Source organism: Scyliorhinus torazame, chromosome 7 (assembly GCF_047496885.1).
Source record: "Scyliorhinus torazame isolate Kashiwa2021f chromosome 7, sScyTor2.1, whole genome shotgun sequence".
Classification (NCBI taxonomy): domain Eukaryota; kingdom Metazoa; phylum Chordata; class Chondrichthyes; order Carcharhiniformes; family Scyliorhinidae; genus Scyliorhinus; species Scyliorhinus torazame.
Window position 1 is genome coordinate 276,099,602 of NC_092713.1, and position 20,876 is coordinate 276,120,477.

At 46.1% G+C, this 20,876-nt stretch overlaps 1 protein-coding gene across 3 annotated transcripts in view; it reads right to left on the bottom strand.

Moving 5' to 3' along the window:
• The window catches only part of LOC140427053 (organic cation/carnitine transporter 2-like), a 332,051-nt gene that overhangs the window by 287,900 nt on the left and 23,275 nt on the right, over positions 1-20,876 (bottom strand). For all 3 annotated transcript variants that reach the window (XM_072512506.1, XM_072512505.1, XM_072512504.1), the window contains exon 2: positions 2,736-2,839. In XM_072512506.1, coding sequence (XP_072368607.1) covers positions 2,736-2,839 — 104 coding nt within the window. The remainder of the gene's footprint in view (positions 1-2,735; positions 2,840-20,876) is intronic.

Sequence of the window (20,876 nt, forward strand, 5' to 3'; positions counted from 1 at the left end):
CCAGTCCAAGAGACCTTAGCTGCTCTTTTCCTCCTTTTATACTTGTAGAAGCCCTTACTGTCTGTTTTTTAATATTTCTTGCTACTTTACTCTCATATTTTAATTTTTTCCTTTACCTTTCTTTAGCCATCCTGTGCTGGTTTCTTAAATGTTCCCAATCTGCTGGCCTACCACTAATCTTTGCAGCACAATATGCCTTTTCTTTCAATAAGACACCATCCTTAACTTCCTCAGAGAGGCGTAGATGGTCCATCTTTCTTATCGAGTCCATCGTTCTCAAAATATATCTTTGTTGAGAATTATTAAATATTTCCTCAAATGCCTACCACTGTTTATCTACTGTCTTACCTTTTAACCTATTTTCTCAATCCACTATATCATAGACGTTACAGTGCTGAAAGAGGCCATTTGGCCCATCGAGTCTGCACCAGCCCTTGGAAAAAGCACCCCACTTAAGTCCACCCTATCCCCATAACCCTGTAACCCGACCTAACCTTTTGGACACAAAGGGGAAATTTAGCATGGCCAATCCACCTAACCTGCACATCTTTGGACTGTGCGAGAAAACCAGAGCACCCGGAGGAAACCCACGCAGACACAGGGAGAAAGTGCAAACTCCACACAGTCACCCGAGGCTGGAATTGAACCCAGGTCACCTGAGCTGCAAGGCAGCAGTGATAACCGTTGTGCCTCCGTGCCATCCTGTAGCCAATCCTGTTTTCATAACTTTGTTTAAGACATCAGTTTCAGACACTCCATGGGAAATTCTTTCAGGTTATGATCACTTTTGCCTTTGGAACCCTTTACTATCAGGTAATTAAGTAATCCTGTCTCATTGCACATGACCACATCTAAAATAGGCTGTTCTTTGGTTGGTTCTAAAATACCCTCTTTGATGCTTGACTCATTACCATATTCCAGGACTGACACCCATCTGAACCCAGCAGGACAAGGGCCGTGATTTCTCCCGATCGGAGACTAGGTGCTCCACCAACGGGAAAACCGGATTGATTCCTGCTGGCGCAAGGAGAGATCCCAACGTGTCATTCAATGGCACTTTGAAAAATGCATACCCTCAACTGGGTTTTCAGTACCATTCAAATGGTACACCAAGATTCCTGCTGGACCGGAGAGGGGCGGGACTTAATCTCTCTGACAGGTCCTACTTCTCAGAGACCAAGGGTGCCCTGATCGCAACATTTTCCCAGGATGAGGGTCGTTTGGCTGCTCTTCACATCTGTACCCTAAACTCTTTAAACTGTCTGTCAGTATGCCAAGTTCAAAGATCTGTAAGATGAAGGTAAAAGTATTCCTTTAATGTGGTGGAAATCTTTTGACATGACTTTTTCAGTCAATTTTATTGCCCTTTAATTGTTTCTCGCCTGTTTGTATGCCTTGAAGCCTAAAAGCTTTGAGAGGCAGGGGGTTATTCTCCAAAATGGTGAAGAAGTGTTTGCGCTGTCGTGAACATCGTCGCGTTTCATGGCGGTGCGAAACGGGCACGGGGACGACCAATTCTGTCCCCACAGGGGGCCAGAACGGCGCTGGAGGGGTTCACGCCACTCCAGCCTCCTTTCCCGGCACCAAATGGGCGCCACGGCAACCTGCGCATGCGCGGGGGGCTTCTTCAGCGCGCCGGCCCAGACTCAACATGGCTTCGGTGTTCAGGGGCCGGCCACGCAGGAAAGTAGGCCCGGGGGGGGCGGAGGCTGGCCCGCCGATCGGTGGGCCCCGATCGCGGGCCAGACCTCATCAGAGGCCCCCCACCCCCCCCCCCCCCCGGGGACGGATCCAACCTCCTCCGCTCCACAGGCCGCCCCCCCACCCTTCGCGCAGAGTTCCCGCCGGCAGCGATCAGGGGTGAACGGCGCCGGCGGGACTCTGTCGTATCCGCGCGGCCACTCGGCCCATATGGGCCGGAGAATCGGCGGCCTGCCAATTCCAGCGGCCAGCGCCGCGTCAAACGGACTGCCGCAAATGGCGCCGATTCTCCGCACCTTGGAGAACTGCACGCCGGCGATGGGGCGCAGTTACGCCGATTCTCTGGCCCGGCGCGGGGCTCGGAGAATCGCCCCCGCAATGTTTACATTCAATTTCATGGACTATTGCCTTTTATAAGCTTTCTATTTGACAGGGCCAGGCAGTTTCAAACAAAGGTTGAAGATTTTTTTATTTATATAGGCGTGTAGGGATCCATTCACTCAAAGAAGCTGCTGTTTTTCTAACTTCCAAATCTTTCTAGAAGCTGTCTATGTTCTCAGCACCTGGAAGTTCTTGGTGGAGTTGCCGGGGTGGGGTAAGAAAGTTGGAATGGGAGCTACGAAATTTGGGACAAGAAAGATTGAAGGTTTCCTTGTGGGACCTGCCAAGGCATACCTGCTCCACCAGCTTACAAGACATCCATTAAAGTTTGAACTAAAATTGCGCTTTTCTGTCTCATCTGCTGCTGAATCCAGACAGGAATAGTTTTCCCCAGTGAGGTCAGAGCTCAATTTGCATATTACAAAGTTTAAATTACATTAAGGTTTGAATGATGTCACCTGATCCAAACTTTAAATATTTTAAGGGCTATATCTACCTCCTGAAACTCAGGAATTAAAATTTTGCTCTTTGGGAATGCAACACAATCAGTGATATGAAGTACTCAGTCGTGAGACTAAATTCCATACATGCCCTGTCTATGTCAGAGCTTGGGGTAAAAACTCTTTCTTTGTGGAATAAAAGAAATAACTCACCTGTCAGATAACTGTCCAGAAATAACTGAGCCAACCAACACTCCCATGAAAAACATTGACATAGCAAATGGCCCCTTCCAGTCATCGCCACACACCAAGTCCCACTGAAATGCAAAGAAAAGTTAAAAACACCTTACATGTAGTTGGAGGAAAATTACAGGTAAGCCATTTTACTGCACTGGAGCCAAAAATAGGTGGAAACATGATGGGCCTGAAATCCTCACAGTGGCAATCAGTATTAGTCAGATTGCCACTCAACCAGTTTCAAACCTGAAGTCCTGTCTCGCCCGACCTTCCACTCAGGCCAGGCAAGATTGAGGTAGAGCAACACATCCCTGGGACCTACCATAGAGGAAGACATGCCCCTTTGTTATGACATTAGCTGCTCAAAAATGGTTGGTGTGAAATTCCAGTGGAGTTTAAACATCCCTGACAGGTAAGGGAGAAGATCAGTATGTCAAGTAACTGGGTAAGGGGGACCAGACATTGGAGGAGGCCGTGCCTTGGAGAGGATGGGAAGGTGAGGGGGGGTGCTGCAGGACCCGTGTTCAGTCCTTGGGAGTTAGTGCTGAGGGTTCAAGCCTAGCGAGTGGTTGGGCCTTGGGAGTGGTCAGGCCTCAGGGGAGTGGGTGTTCGTGCCTCAGAGAGCTGGATAGGGCTTGAGCCTAAGGCGAGGTGGGGGGTTTTCAGGCCTCAGGAAGGGTGGGGACTGGGCCTCGGCAGGATCAGCAGGATGTTAGGTGGGGTTGAGCCTCGGGTAGGTCATGTCTGGTCAGTTTGTGGGGTGCGGACTGCGTGAGAGTCAGGCCTGGCATTTGAGGAAGGGGAGGGGCGATAATTTTGCCTGGTCGGCTAAAGAGTCCCCCTTGGGATGGGGGTGGGGGGAACCTGTGGGTTAGGAGAGACCCTGGCGTATTGGGGGGTAGGGGAGTGCTTTGCGTGATGTGGTGGGAGTGAAATCCTGTGGGCGGTCGGCATGGGCTTATTCGACAGTTATCCAGAAATTAGAAGAGGTTTTAATTCTTCTAAACTTTTCTGGGTAACTGTTGATGTAATTTAGTTGGAGGTTTGCAATTTAAATGTTCCCACGGCAGGTAAATTTCCCAAGTAAAGTGTTCACTTGCGGACAATTGCCAAGCAAGGCTTACCTGGGAACTTGTGAAGAGGATTCCCCAGCACATTTCTGGGGCACCCCTGTCCCCCCCATTTGACACCCTGGAGCTCATAAGCTATGGCCCGAGATTTTAAAAAAAAATTTGGTTGACCAAAATATCTTTAACACCACACCAGAAAATAGCTTACAATGACCCTTTAAACAATGCTACTCAATACAGTGAATATAAAACCCTAACTGCTATCTTTATTCCCACTCAATCAGCAAGAAAAAACATCTCAGCTCTCCATCCACTTTAACTACTGTATGATGTAAGTCTAGTCTCATGGCAGCACTTACGCCTCTAAGCTACTGTTATGAGCGAGGCTTTTCCAGAACCCCAAAATGTATCATGGAGTTCAACCAACCTCTCCCTTTAATGGATTTGTTGCTTTTCCAAGCACACGGCTTTTTCCCTAGGTGTGGGATTACAATTATGGACATGTGGGTTTTTAAACACAAAACACTGTTTATTCCATGAACTCAACTTAATATCTTAAATAAACATTAGATCTCTTAACACCCCTTACTTCAAAGCTAACTCAGAAAATATTGCAACAGTAAATAATTCCTTAAAATGTTCCTTCAAACTTCCAAGAGACTTAACACCTTTAAACAAAATCACATCAGGTTAAAGGCTTTACTATTATGAGTTTAAATCACCCAAATGATCCAGAGATAGTCTTTCATGGGAGAGATCCAGCTCACTGCAAAACACACACACACCCAGTTCTTTTCAAAACTGAAACTAAAAACCTGCAAAATTAAACTGCAAAATGGCTGACCTGACCTCAGCCCCACCCACTCTCTGACATCACTGTTTTCTTAAAGGTACATTGCTTAAACATCCATGTCTTAAAAGTACTCTCACATGACACGACAAAGTTGTGTGTACAATTCCCGTTCTCGTGAACTGAGCACATAAACTCAGCTGATCCTTTAGTTCAGTGCTGGGGGGGTGAAGCTTTTGAATGAGACAGTAAACTCCCCAATGCTACTGAAGTTGATTTCTTGGTTGCTCACACGATTCTTGCTGGTAGGATGACACTGTCACATCTGTTGACATTACAACATCAAATACATTTCAGAAACACTTCATCAACTGTAAAGTGCTCTGGGACAAATGAAGGGCAAGAAAGGGTATGTAAATGAAAGATTTTTTAAATTCCAACAAATAATACACAATTACTCAAATTATGCTCAAAGCAGTTCAAACTTGTCTGATTAGAAGGTGAACAGAATCAGTTACTGAATAAATACATCCAGTGTTTCTGCATGGTTCTGACAAGAGGAGGCACTTTTTTTTTTAAAGAGGTGGCACAAGATCTCCCTTCTTTGTACAGCAGATATTCCAATGTGCTAATGGTACTTAAAGTGGATGGAGAGCGGAGATGGTTTTTCTTGCTGGTTGAATGAGAGTAAAGATAGCAGTTAGGGTTTTATATTCACTCTATTGAGTAGCAATGTTTAACGGGTCATTGTAAGCCACTTTCTGGTGTCGTGTTAAAGATATTTTAAACTTAGTTTGTAATAAAGTTTGCTTTAAAATATCATATCCCTATTTATTTGTGCAATCACTGCTGGAGCAAAGTATCATTTCCTCACAGTCTTACAAAATGAAAATAAAATATTGAGGCTATATCCTAGCCACTATTGGGGTCTGGTCCAGGATCGTAATACACGGAACTCTATTATGTTGTTACAACACCCTGAGTTAGTGTGCAGTCAATTCCAGCCCCATATGTCCCGGAGTCACAACAGAAGTGAATTGACCAATAATTCTCATAAAAATACCCAAAGTATTTGGGTCTTGGCTGTATAATAATCTCAGTCACCACGTTTTATTCACAGAGAGCTTGCAGATTAAAGTCTTTGGTTTACAGCCTGCAATGATCTTCCTTGTAGATTCATTCATTCACGTACTCTGTAGTTTAGAAATGCATTGTTCTTAGCTTTTCCTGGAGAGGCACCCGATTTATGTTCAAATTTTGTTTCCAGTTTGAGGTTTGTCTTTAGGCCACTCTAGTCTTAGGAAAACAGCACCCACCAGGCATTCCAGAGAGAGAGTCAGCCCTCACAGTGGCTTCTGGGGAGATTTGGATCTTTTTGGAGAGAGTTAGTTTGATCTTTTTGGAGAGTGTTAACTGGAATTCTTCACCATGCTGCCAGAATCAAAACTGAAACCAAACTCAAACCTTGGAACTCTGAAAAACATTCCAGTGTGATCAGATCCAATCATCACCTGTTACTGGACAGAGGACAGCCCTTTGTGCCAAATCATTGGCCTCCAGCCAAATGTATCAGAGTCCCAATCAATTTCTGTCACTGATGCCAACCAATCTACAACTCCAGTTTAAACCAACATAGCCCTTTGGATTCTTCTGTTTGAATTAAAGCTACAGGCTGCTTGCCTTGGTGTCCATTAATCATCCATGGATCAAAAATGTAATGGCAAAAATAAAAGGGGGAATAAGGGAATAAACTGGAAGGACCCTTTCAATGTCAACATTAATCAACTAACTTTCATAGATACAGATCCTGCAAGGTTAAGGTAATCATATTACAAAGGTCATCTATATTTGTATTACACTTACTCATGTAACTAGTCCTATTCCTGAAAAGATTGCAATGCAACTCTTGTCAGCTGTTTCTGTTTTCCCCCTTTGACTATCTTTGTTATACCCAGAGATTACTGACTGAAGGGGAATCTTCCCCTCCGCATACAGAGGGGAGAAACCAGCGTGCAGCAATTTCCTCTCTAAACTTTAGCACAGAGTCAGTAGAAATGAGACATTACAGCGGAGTCTAAACTTTTTTCTCATGGAAACACACATTACACGTTTATCTAAAAGTACTAACGAACAGATGCGGACACCCGGGTAGATTGTTTCCTTGCCAAATTCAGCATGTTGACACTTCACTGAGAGCAGGTATATACCTAGTCTGTTCAGTTCAATGTAACTCAAAATTGTACTTACCAATGGAACCATCAGAGGCAGAGCCATGTCATTCTGAGATATCAGAGGCAGAGCCATGTCATTCTGAGACAAGTTAATCATTGTTGTATTTAAATTATTTAGATAGGAAACGCTTCCAGCACACTACACTGAAAATATTATTTTATGTACTGATTTGTTCAGGGCACATAAGTGTTTGATGAGGGTACAGCTGTTACTGTGTTGTGAATGTGCTTCTAAAAGGTATCCGATAAAGATTGTGGACAAAATTAGAGTTCATGGATTAAAAGGGGCAGAAGCAACATGGATACAAAATTGGCTGAGAGACAGGAAATGGTGTTTCATAGTTGTTTTTCAGACTGACAGAAGCATGTTCTTATGCACCAGTCACTGAAAGCAAGCATGTAGAAACAGTAAGCAATTGAGAATGCAAATGGTATGTTGGCTGGAATTCCCCAGTCATTGAGATTCTCTGTTCCCGCTGACAGTGCACCCCCGCCCGCGGGTTTCCCAGCGACATGGTGTGGATTCATTGGGAAATTTCATTGACAAGCGGCGAGAAGAGAGAATCCTGCTGCAAGGGAACGGCGTGCCACTGATAAACATACGGCTGGGGGACCAGAGAATCCTCGCTTTCATTGCAAGAGGACTTGAGTACAAGAATGCCTGCCTGCAGCTGTACAGGGCCTTGATGAGCCACACCAAGTGAAAATCCCCATGATCAATGTTAAGACCCCTCTCTTCCCATTATATACCAAGGAACTAGATTTTGGTATACTGCCCGAAAGGGTGATGGAGGCAGAAGCCCTCATAACATTTTAAGTAGTATCTGGATGATGCATTTGCAATGCCAAGGCATACAACGTTATGGGCCAAGTGCTGGAAAATGGGATAATACTTAAGATGGTTGTTTTTGACCATTGTAGGCGCAATGGGCTGAGAGTCTTTTCTGTGCTGTAGACCTCTGTGACTCTATGGCTATGGCAGGACACAATTTCAAATATTGAGGATGATAGAAACTTTGGAAATATTGTGAACTTTGAGGAGGATAGTGTAGAACTAAGCAGGTTAGTGATAAGTGTGGACAAGTGACAGATAAAATTTAATGAGAGCTGTGAAGTTAATAATTTTGGTAAGAAGAATGCAGACAGGAAATATATCATAAAGGATACAATTTTACAGAGGGTGCAGGGGCAGGAGGAGCTGGGCCTTTTGAGCATTAATCATTTTGGATGGCAGGACAATTAAGCACACTGTTAGCAAAGCATAAGGCATGGGCTTTATCAATACGAGCATGGAGTACAAAGGGAAGTTATGATAAACCTGCATAAACCATTGCTTGGAGTATTGCACCAGTTCAGGCAACACTTTAAAAAGAATGCAAAGGAATTAGAGAGGGTAACATGGAAACTAGGAACAGGAGTAGGTCATTCAACCCTTACAGCCTGCTTCGCTATTCAACATGACCATGGCTGATCCTCTACCCCAATGCCATACTCCCGTGCTCACCCCATACCTCTTGACACATTTAGAGTCTAGAAATTGATCTACTTCCGTCTTAAATATACTCAAGTGACTTAGCCTCCACAGCCTTGTGTGTTAGAGAATTCCACAGGTTCACCACCTTCTAAGTAAAAAGGTTTCTCCTTATCCAAGTACTAAATGGCCAAACCCATATCCTGAGATTGTGACACCTTGTTCTAGACACCTCCTTGTCAGAGGAAACTCCTGCATTCAATCTGTCTAGCTGTCATGACTTTGTATGTTTCAATGAGATCCTCTTTCATTCTTCTAAACTCCGGTGAATTCAGGCCCAGTCAACGCAATCTCTCCTCACTCATCTCCTGCCATCCCAGGAATCAGTCAGGTGAGCCTTTACTGCATTCCCTTTATGGCAGGTGTATCCTTTCTCAGGTAAGGAAACCAAAACTACTCACGATAATCATGATAGGGTGACACAGTGGTTAGCACTGCTGCCTCACAATGCCAGGGACCCAGGTTCAATTCCAGCCTTGGTTGACTGTGTGGAGTCTGCACGTTCTCCCAGTGTCTGTTTCCTCCCACAGTCCAAAGATGTGCAGGTTAGGTTGATTGACCATGCTAAATTTCCCCTTAGTGTCCAGACATGTGCAGGTTAGGTTGACAGAGTAGGGTGGGATGGGCAGGTGAGTGGGCCTATGTAGAATGTTTGGAGGGTCGATGAAGACTCGATGGGCTGAATGACCTTCTTCTGCACTGTAGGAATTCGATGATTCTACTCCAGGTGCGGTCTCACCAAGGCCCTGTACAGCTGCAGTAAGACATCTTTGCTCCTGTACTCAAGTCCTCTTGCAATGAAAGCTAACATACCATTTGCATTCTTAACTGCTTGCTTTGCCTGCATGCTTATTTTCAGTGACTGATATACAAGGACACCTAGATCCTTTTGTACACCATTTAAATAATACTCTGCCAATCTGTTTTTCTAACTATGATAACTTCACTTATCAACATTATATGGCATCTGCCATGTATTTGGCTACTTGCTCAACTAGTCTAAATCACCTTGAAGCCTCCTTACCACTCACATTCCAAGTTTTGTGTCATTTGCAAAGTTGGAGATATTGCATTTGGTTCCCTCATCCAAATCATTAATGTATATTGTGAATAGCTGGGGCCCCAGCATGGATACCTGCGGGATCCCACAAATCACCACCTGCCACTCCAAAAAAGATGCATTTGTTCCTACTCTATTTCCTTATCCTAACCAATTCTCAATCCATGGCAATAGGTTACCCCAATCCCATGGGCTTTAATTGTGCACACTAGCCTCTTGTGGGCGACTTTATCAGAAGTTTTATGAAAATCCAAGTCATCATAGCAACTGGTTCTCTCTTATCTATTCTTCTAGTTACGTCCTCAAAAAACTCCACCAGTCCATTTATCAAATATTATTTCCCTTTCAGAAATCCATGTTGACTTTGTCGAGTCGCATAGATAATATCAAAGGGTTCTGTTATGCTTTCTAATAGACTCAAACATTATCTGTATTTCTGTTTTTTCCCCTCCTTTTTTAAACAGTGGGGTTACATTTACTTCCCTGCAATCCGCCTGAGCTGTTTCAGAATCTACTAAATTTTAGAAGAGGAAAACCAATACATCTATTTTTTCCACGGTCACTTCATTTAGTACCCTAGGATATAGATTATTCGGCACTGGGGATCAGGGGCAGCTCTGTTACTTCACAATTATTTCCACGGCCACTTCATTTAGTACCCTAGGATGTAGATTATTCGGCACTGGGGATCAGGAGCAGCTCTGTTGCTTCACAGCGCCAGGGAACCGGGTTTGATTCCCGACTTGGGTCGTTGTCTCTGTGGAGTCTGCATGTTCTCCCCGTGTCTGCGTGAGTTACCTCCGGGTGCTCCGGTTTCCTCCCACCCGAAAGACGTGCTTGTTAGGTTATTTGTACATTGAATTCTCCCTCAGTGTACCTGAACAGTCGCCACAGGGATTTTCACAGTGACTTCATTGCAGGGTTAATGTAAGCCCACTTGTGACACTAATAAAGATTATTTATTGGCTTTCAGTCCTATTAATTTCTCCAGCAATATATTGTTAGTACTAATTTCCTACAATTTCTTCTTCTCATTAGACTTGTGGTTCCCCAACATTTCTGAGAAATTGTGTGTCCTCTGTGAAGACAGAACTAAAAGTAGTTGTTTGATTGTTCTTCCATTTCCTTGCTCTCAATTACAAATTCTCCCATTTTCAATTGAAAGACATTTGTTTCACTAATCTTTTTCTTTTTACATACTTATAGGAGCTTTCACAGTCCGTTTTTATGCTCCTGCTCCTTACAAGTTTACTCTCATTTTCTGTTTTCCCCACTTAAACAATCTCTTGGTCCTCCTTTGCTGAATTCTAAACTGCATGACTCTTTGGATCTAATGTTATCATTTTGTTAGCCATTGTTGGTCCACTTTTCCAGTTGTCTTTTGTGCCCAAAAGATATACACAACTCTTGCAATGCATTCATTTATACCTTAAATATTAGGCATTATTAATTAGGCCACCATCATGCCTTTTAATGAAGTCTCCCGATCTATTTTAGCCAACTCATGTCCCATATCTTTTGTTCCCTTTGTTTATATTAAGGGTGCGGAAATGTTTCACGAGAATGATTCCAGGAATTCGGAACTTCAGTTACACAGATGAATTGGGGACTGTTCTCTTTCAAGGTGAGAAGGCTGAGAGGAGATTAGATTAAGATTTTCAAAACTATGAGGGGCTTGGACAGAATAAATCCGGAGAAACTATTCCCATGATGGAAGGATCAAGAAACAGAGGAAATGGATTTAAAGTGATTGCCAAAAGAAAAGATGGTGATATGAGGGGAACCTTTCAGGCAGCAAGTGGTTAGGATCTGGAAGTTACTGCCCGAGAGTGTTGTGGATACAGGTTCAATCGAGAAGTTCAAGAGAGAATTGGATTATCTACAATTTTCTTGACTGCAGCAACAAAACGAGTGAGTGGCCTCTACGTGAATTTCTCCCTCGGCAAGCCAGCAGGGACACAGCAAGACAAATGCTGCTCCTCCGTCCCATGAAGTCACCCAGAGCCCAACGAGTACCCTGAGGGAGGAGGAAGCACAGTTTCCAGTCCTTCTGACTACCCCGCCTCCTCATGACACTAATGCATCTCAAGAGCAGCGGCAGAACACGGTGGCACAGTGACACCTGTGACACCGGTAAGTTGGCCAGGGCCCTTCAGCTCCAGGCCCTCCAGAGGACGACTGCCAAGGGCAACAAAAGCCACATGGTGCGGAATGCAGAAGGCTGCCTCCCACCTCTGGTGTGCACCCTGGGGACACACCTTTAAGTAGCACTCGACTGGCATGCTCTCTTCCTTCCAGCCAAGGGTGATGAGGTTATGGATTCTTGCCAAGAGTGCATCTCTGCCACATTCCATCTGTGCCAGAGGTCTTGTTGTTTTTCAGCTGTCAGATGGCTTGTTCGACCTCACAGCGAGCTAGGGTTACGCTGAGATTGTGCATGGTAGCGTGTTGCAGGATGGTGTCAATAACTTGTGTCGAAGGCTGTGTCTTCGTTGAGGAGGCCACGAAATGCCTCTGTCTTTGATGCACGCCTCTCAAAGGAGTGTGTCCCTGGGTACTTAGACCATAGATGGTTTTAATTGCGCTGAAAAAACCATGCACATAGTGGTTGTTGGCAACCACTGAGTCTCCTGTGCTCTTTCCACTCACCATCTGTTCTTTAGGTCACAAGTTCTTTGTTGTGCCTCGGCCTTCAGCTGCCTGTCGACTTCTTTCTCTCACTCGAATTTTGGTGAAGCTGCCAGTTCAGGAATATCTTGCGCTTGCGGTCAAGAAGATTCTGGATCTCCTGATCGTTCTCATTGAACCAGTCTTGTGTGTTTCCTGGTCGAGAGCCCATGCGTCTCCTCGCAGGTGCTGACTATAGTGGAAGGTAGAGAGCATGCTGGATGATCTCAGAGATGCCTTAATTGTGACCATCTTCAAGAAAAGAGGCAGGTCCAACTGTGGAAATTACAGAAGTATATCCCTACTCTCCGGCACAGGAAAGGTCATCGCGAAAATACTCAACCGCCTCCTCGCAGTGGCTGAAGCACTCCTCCCTGAGTCTCTGCCCATCAAGATGCTCAATGGACATGATCTTCAGCACGCGACAAATCCAGGAAAAGTGCAGTGAGCAGTATCAACCTCTGTTCTTGGCTTTCTTCGATCTCAAAAAGGCCTTCGACTCAAACGTGAGGGATTGTCGAGCATTCTCCTCAAATCCGGCTACCCGAAGAACTTTGGCACCATTTTTCGCCTGCTTCACGTTGACATGCAAGCCATCATCCTCACCAACAGCAGACCCAATACATGTGCAAACTGGGGTCAAACAGGGCTGCATCATCGCACCAATGCTCTTCGCCATCTACCTTATAGCAACACTTCACCCCATCACCCTGAAACTCCCCACTGCAGTGGGGCTAACCTACCGGACAAGCGGGCGACTCTTCAAACTCTGACGCCTCCAGGCCAGAACCAAGAGCACTCCAAACTCTATCATCGAGCTGCAGTATACAGACAACTGTGTGTGCGCATTGAGGCCGAGCTAGAAACCATCGTCAACACATTCAACAAGGCATATGAGAGAATGGGCCTCAGAATAAACATTTGGAGAACAAAGGTTCTCTACCAGCTCGCTCCTGTCACACAACACTGCCTCCCCCCCCTCAACCATCAAGGTCCATTGTGAGCCCTTGGACAATGTGGATCATTTCCCATACCCCAGGAGCCTTCTCTCAGTGCAAGCAGACATCGACAACAAAATCCAACATCGGCCCAATGAGGAACAGAGTATTCGAAGACCGAGACCACAATCCAGTACTAAGCTCATGGTCTCCAGAGCAGTCACAGTCCCTGTATGCATCAGAAACATGGACAATGTACAGCAGACACCTCAAATCCGAGCAGAGATACCACCAACGCTGCCTCAGCAAAATCCTGTAAATCCACTGGCAGCATAGGCGTACCAAAACGGACGTCCTCTCCCAGGCCATCCCCAGTAACAAGGCACTGGTTATGCTTGACCAGCTGCGATGGGCAGGCCGCATTGCGACTCAAGACTCCCAAAACCAGTGCTCTACTCCAAGCTCCACAATGGCAAGCCATCACTAGGAGGGCAGAGGAAACACTACGAGGACACTCTGAAAGCCTCTCCAAATAAATGTAACATCCCCATTGACACGTGGGAACTGCTTGCCTTTGAATGTACAAACTGGGAGAAAAAGCATCCACAAAGGCACCAATCATCTTGAACAAAGTGGGTTGGAGCACACGGAGGCCAAGCCTAAACAGAGGAAGGAGGGCAGAATCCAGAGCGTCCCACCCACCCACTTCACGTGCCACTTGCCAAGCCTGCAAGCCTGTGGATCCAAGATCGGACTACTCAGTTACCGCAGAACCCATGTCCCTAGAGTGGAAGCAAGTCTTCCTCAACGCCGAGGGACTGCCTAAGAGAGACCATGGAAGATTAAAAAGTTTTAGGAGCACTAGGTAGGCACTGCTGAGGTCAGCATTTGTAGCTAGGAGGAATAGCTAATTGTCACATTAAATGTTCACCATTAAAATATGTCACACCTAAAACATGCAACGTCTCAGTCATTTCAATCTTTACAACAGAGTGGATTTCTCTCCCATCAGAAGTTGCTTCCTGTTACAGGAGTCCCAAGAGATGCCACCAGTCAGAGCATAGAAACCCACAGGGAAAGACATCCTGGACTGCAAGCCCCATGACTCACCCGACATATACCCCCACCCCGGACAGTGGTCCAAAATAAAGTGTCCCCAATGCTCTCTGTAATGAGGGAGTCAGTGCGCTATCAGCAGAAAAACCGGAGTCAGACTTAAATCAGAACCTGAAGAGCATCACAGCTTCTCTCATGAGTGGTCGTTACCCTCCTGCCTTGACTAGTGACCCCCCTGGTGATATGGACCATAGAGCCTTTGAGAGGGATTTGCAGATAAAGGAAGGGGGAAACAGGGAAATCGGGGAAGAGGTGTTATAGTGTTGAGCTGACGGACACGTAGTCTGGTGTCATGTGAATCTGGAGGCTATGAGGGCCTCCCTGGGTTCCCCTGGCCAGTTGGACCCTTGCCGCTGCTTGTCGTCCATCCACTGGGGTCTTCCTCGGGCTCGTCCTACAGTCCCTCCTGAGAAGAGGCCACCCTCAGGCTCATCCTACAGCCCCTCCTGAGATGAAGCCACATGTCCCTCCTTGTTTAGTACGTCACCCCACAGCAGTGTCAGGTGGTGGAGGACACAGCAGACCACCACAAAATGGGAGACCCTGTGGTGCCCTGTAGTGGCTGTTGCAATGCACTGCCAGAGCAGTCCAGGCATCGGAACTGCATTTTCAGCAGCTTGATGCATTGCTCAATGACAAAATGGGTGGCAGTGTGGGCCTCATTATAGCGGAACTCTGCCTCGGTCTCAGGCCTCAGCACTGGCGCCATGACCTCAGGGGTATCACTTGTCCCCCACGTCATCCCGGGGTGGTCTTCGAAGACATCATGGATCTCACAGTGCCCCAGGATATAACTGTCATACACTCTCCCAAGATAGCAGGCACACATGTGCATGGTCCTTAGGTGGTGGTCACACAGGATTTAAACATTCAGGGGGTGGAACCCCTTCCTGTTGATATAGAGTACTTCCCGATGTCATGGTGATCGCAGGGCAACATGCATACATAGAATCATAGAATTTACAGTGCAGGAGGCCATTCAGCCCATCGAGTCTGCAAAGGCCCTTGGAAAGAGCACTCTACCTAAGCCCACAGCTCCCTGTTACCCAGTAGCCCTACCCATCCTTTTGAAAGCTAAGGGCCAATGTAGCATGGCCAATCCACCTAACCTGCACATCTTGGGTTGTGGGAGGGACTGGAGCACCCGGAGGAAACCCACGCAGACACGGGGAGAAAGTGCAAACTCCACACAGACAATCACCCGAGTCAGGAATTGAATGTGGGTCCCTGGAGCTGTGAGCTGCAGTGCTAACCACTGTGCCACCGTGCCGCCGATGGCCCTCCGGACCTAGGATATCGGCGATAGCGGCAAATCCTACAGTCCGGGTATCTCGTAGGGCAAAGGCGATGTGGTCGGATGTCCAATCAGGATTAAAAGCAAATTTAAAGATACCAAGCTGTGTGATTTCTTCAGCAAACCTGCAGAAGCAGCACTGCATAGATGGTCTGTTTGTTCCAGGATAGATTCCTATTTGTGGGCCATCAGGCCAGACCACTACTGGTTCATTATCATCTACAGGCAGGCTGGAAGATTGGCAGGGGGAAATAGGTGTCTAAATATGAGAATGGATGACCCCAGAAAACATCGACAAAGTTAAAAAGTGGTGGAGAATATGAAACCCTTTTCAGTCTCTGACGCACATTAGCTCACTGGCCTACATTAGTTCCCAATTGAGCAATGCCCGAATTATTTTAAATAATATTTTATTAAAGTGTACATATTTAATAAATATGATCTGAACGACTACATAACTATGAAAATTGTTCAAACATGGTACAATTGCCGCATTAACACAAGAAATCAGAGATATAGAAAAACACATAACAAAAGCTACAACCAAAACCAACCCCACCAATAAACCCACCCACCCCACCCAACCCAACAACTGATGATAATTAACTTGTTATCTAAACGGCTGCCACCTCAGGTAGAATTCCACTACCGATCCCCTGAAGGTGTACTTGACCTTTTCCAGGTATAAAAAGTCCATAAGATCACCCAACCAGGCCGAGGCGCTAGGAAGTGCAGACGCTCTCCATCCAAACGGAACTCGCCTTTGGGCTATCGGCAAAGCAAATGCGAACGCATCAGCCTTCACCCCGCCCGCAGCCTCGGCGAGGCCAATACCCCGAAACTGGCCACCAACGGACAAGGCTCCAGATCAATGTTAACCACTGACATGGTGTTAAAGAGGGAGACCCAAAGCTCACCATCTTTGAACAAGACCAGAACATGTGGGTATGGTTGGCAGGCCCACGAGAACACCGCTCGCATTTTTCCTCCACTCCAAAGAACCCGCTCATCCTATTTCTGGCAAGATGAGCTGTATGAACCATCTGGAGTTGGATGAAGCTGAGCCGCAGGCTGGGTGAAGTGGAATTTATGCTTCAGAGGGCCTCTTTCCACACTCCTCCACCCATTTCACCTTCACCTGAGCAAGCGACAGATTCCAATGAGATGATCTGCTCATAGATTTTCAAGATCATCCCCGCTCTCAGCTCTTGCCAACGGTAAGATTTCCTTACCTGGGAAGGCTGTGGCGCCCAAGGAAATGCAGGGCAAATCCCGTGAACTAAGTCGTACAATTAAAAATATCACAATGGGGATGTTGCGTCTTTCGCTGAAAAGTCCTCCCAACTGGCGAGCCATCCATCTATAAACCGGTCTCTAAAGCACGCTAGTCCCTTCCCATGCCTTAAAAGTTGAATCCAAACCCGATAACACAAAAAAAAAGGTTGCCATTTATAGGAGCCACAATGCACTCTGAGCTGCCTCCATATCGTCAAAAGTGGAGATAACCACTGGGTTTGAGGTATATTTCATTGGAGTGAGTGAGAACGATGCTGTTAATCGGGCCCAGAGGCTTGACCCTTTTCACAAAGTTGTCTCCATTCACCCCCATCTGGTGTTCAATTCTCTGTAACACCCAAATACATTCTCCACATTGGCTTCCCAATAATACATGAGGAAATTGGGTAGTGCCAAGCCCACACACACCTCTCGTTTAATTGAACCCCAGTCCATGTTTGTTTTGAAATCCTCCACATCTTCAGGTGTCTCAAAGAAATAATTCTTGGCCTCATGTATGACCCGTAGTCTCACAGGGTACATTATTCCAAAATGAAAGCCCTTCTTGTAGAGCACTGCCTTTACCTTGTTACAGACCGCCTGCTTTCTCACTAGTTCTGTACCCACATCTTGATACACTCGTGTAGTGCTTCCTTCCCATTCCGTATAGTGCTTCCTCCCCATTACGTATAGTGCTTGCTTCCCATTTCATGTTGTGGTGCTCCTTGGCACTGCAGGACCTTCTCCTTATCTCAGAAGCTCTGAAACCGAATGATGTACAAGGTGGCTCATTCAGTTGCGGCCTCTTCCTAGGCGATGGTGGGCGCAGTCAAGCATTTGTGAGGGGGCAATGAGAGACCACTATTGCCCGCCATCTTCCAGGTCATTCTCAATGGGGTTCAGGCACTCTATTCCCTCTGGCAATCCCACAATAAGGGCAGCACGGTAGCATGGTGGTCAGCACAATTGCTTCATAGCTCCAGGGTCCCAGGTTCGATTCCCGGCTTGGTTCACTGACTGTGCGGAGTTTGCACGTTCTCCCCATGTGTGCGTGGGTTTCCTCCGGGTGCTCCGGTTTCCTCCCACAGTCCAAAGATGTGCAGGTTAGGTGGATTGGCCATGCTAAATTGCCCTTAGTGTCCAAAATTGCCCTTAGTGTTGGTTGAGTGGGGTTACTGGGTTATGGGGATAGGGTGGTGTGGGCTTGGGTAGGGTGCTCTTTCCAAGAGCCGGTGCAGACTCGATGGGCCGAATGGCCTCCTTCTGCACTGTAAATTCTATCTATCTATCTAATTGCCTTAGTGTTCAAAATTGCCCTTAGTGTTGGGTGGGGTTACTGGGTTATGGGGATAGGGTGGAGATGTGGGCTTGGGTAGGGTGCTCTTTCAAAGAGCCAGTGCAGACTCGATGGGCCGAATGGCCTCCTTCTGCACTGTAAATTCTATGAAATCTATGAAATTCGGAGGTTCTGCCTCCGTGGCCGATTTTCCAGGTTGACGACCTCCGCTTTCATCCTTTTATTTTCATCAGCCACCACTGGAATCTCGGCCTCGAGTGAAGTAAGCTGGTCCTTGTGTCTCGTAAGCACCTCATCGACGCCTTTCAGTGTTTCATCACTTTTAAAAAAAACTGTCCAACAGCTTTGTCAAGCTCCACCCGAACTGGTCCCAGTGCCTCCTCTATTGACGTATTCGGTCCGATATATCAGTATTCACTGTTTCTCCTAGCGCAAGTTGAAGTGTTTATTGAATCCTTTGGCCAAGGTATAAGAGAGCATGACTCCTGTGATTGGGCTACTACTGACTGCTGCTCTGTGGTCACCACCTTAAGTACCGAGGCATTCCACGATAGAACATAGAACATAACAGCGCAGTACAGGCCCTTCGGCCCTCGATGTTGCGCCGACCTGTGAAACCATTCTAAAGCCCATTTACACTATTCCCTTATCGTCCTGATGTCTATCCAATGACCATTTGAATGCCCTTAGTGTTGGCGAGTCCACTACTGTTGCAGGCAGGGCATTCCACGCCCTTACTACTCTCTGAGTAAAGAACCTACCTCTGACATCTGTCTTATATCTATCTCCCCTCAATTTAAAGCTATGTCCCCTTGTGCTAGACATCACCATCCGAGGAAGAAGGCTCTCGCTGTCCACCCATGCCTCAATTAAGTCACCTCTTAACCTTCTTCGCTCTAACGCAAACAGCCTCAAGTCCCTCAGCCTTTCCTCATAAGATCTTCCCTCCAGACCAGGCAACATTCTGGTAAATCTCCTCTGCACCCTTTCCAATGCTTCCACATCCTTCCTATAATGCGGCGACCAGAATTGCACGCAATACTCCAAATGCGGCCACATCAGAGTTTTGTACAGCTGCAACATGACCTCATGGCTCTGAAACTCAATCCCTCTACCAATAAAAGCTAACACACCGTACGCCTTCTTAACAACCCTCTCAACCTGGGTGGCAACTTTCAGGGATCTATGTACATGGACACCGAGATCTCTCTGCTTCAGATGCTTCAGAGTCCGTCGAAAGCAGGTCAGTTCCAGGCTTCCCGGTTTCTTTTTCTTTTCGTTTGGGCATGGGATCAGCAGGAGGGAGATGAACCTATCCTGTTGGTCTCTTGCATTTTCTGGGGAGTATCACCCGAAAAAACAGGCAAAATTGTTTTTTGTTTTTTTTAAAAAGGGCCCGATCTGAGCTCCCAGAAGCACGACCCTCTTCTACATATCGCATGGGCAGTGTAATGCCTGAATTTTTACATTCTCTTCCTTATTTTTGAATACTTCTATTGTCCTACTTGTCCTCAGGTCTGTGGACGACTCGGGTATCAAATCTCACTGAGATTAGCACTGCTGCCTCACAGCGCCAGGGACCTAGGTTCAATTCCAGCCTTGGGGTACTGTCTGTGTGGAGTGTGCACTTTCTCCCAGTGTGTGCGTGGGTTTCCTCCAGGTGCTCTGGTTTCCTCCCACAATCCAAAGATGTGCAGGTTAGGTGGAACTAAATTGCCCCTTCGTGTCCAGGACTGTGCAGGTTAGGTGGAGCTATGGGGATAGGGTGGGGGTGTGGGCCTAGGTAAGGCTCTCTTTCAGAGGGTTGATACTGACACGATGGGCTGAATGGCCTCCTTTTGTACTGTAGAAATCTATGATTCCATATCTGTCTTCATCCAAATCGGAATGCATTCCTAATTTATTCCTCCACTATTGATGGTGATATCTTCAAATGTGTGTGTGTCTGGCAAGGCTGTATTTATTACCCATCCCCAGTTGACCTGAGAAGGTGGCAGGCCTTCCTGGACTGCTGCTGATCAAATTAATATAACTTGATTACGTGTTTGTCTTCCTCCTTTGAAGATACTCCTTGGAAATTATTTCTTTGACCAAAACTTTTGGTCATCTACTCTAATATCTCCTTGCACAATTTGGTCAAATTTTGTTTTACAATGTTCTGGTGAAGTGGCTTCAGATGTTTTACTCAAAGGCACCAAGTGAAAACATGTTGTTCTTCTAATCGTTGACTGATGAGTAGCTTTAGCGAAGAAGCAAACAGACTGCGATTTCCCCCCTCAGTTATAACGGGCACATATCACAATGACATCTAGAAGTTGAAAGAACATGTATTTTTCAATATGGTATAACATTGAAAACCTACTTTACCCAGTGAGGTCCTGAAAGGGCCCAATATTTACTGTTCAGTTACTTTACCTCAGTTAAGGACATTAGTTTGGACATTGTAATTGACCTCAATGGCATGGGAGGGTGGGGGGGGGGGGGGGGGGGGTGATAAATCAGTCTCATTTACTACACATGGTGGCTGAAGATGAAATCAGAGTTGGTTGAGACACATCTAATGGGCAAATCACTTACTGTTACCCACAATCAGGCGGAACACACAAATACCGGTCTTTTGGGTGAAATATTGCTGAGTGACCAATTTCGACAGGTGGAAAAAATGGGAAACAAAAAGATAAAAATCTTTTATCTTCTAATTGATTCGACCCTCCTCGTTTCAACAGGTCCAATCTCTGTTTCCTCTTTTTCGGAGTATTTTCTTGGATCAAAAATCTAAATTATTCAACTGGTTTTCCAAACAGCTTTCTTGCTCCCTGCAGATATGATTGATATGTCCTGTCAATAT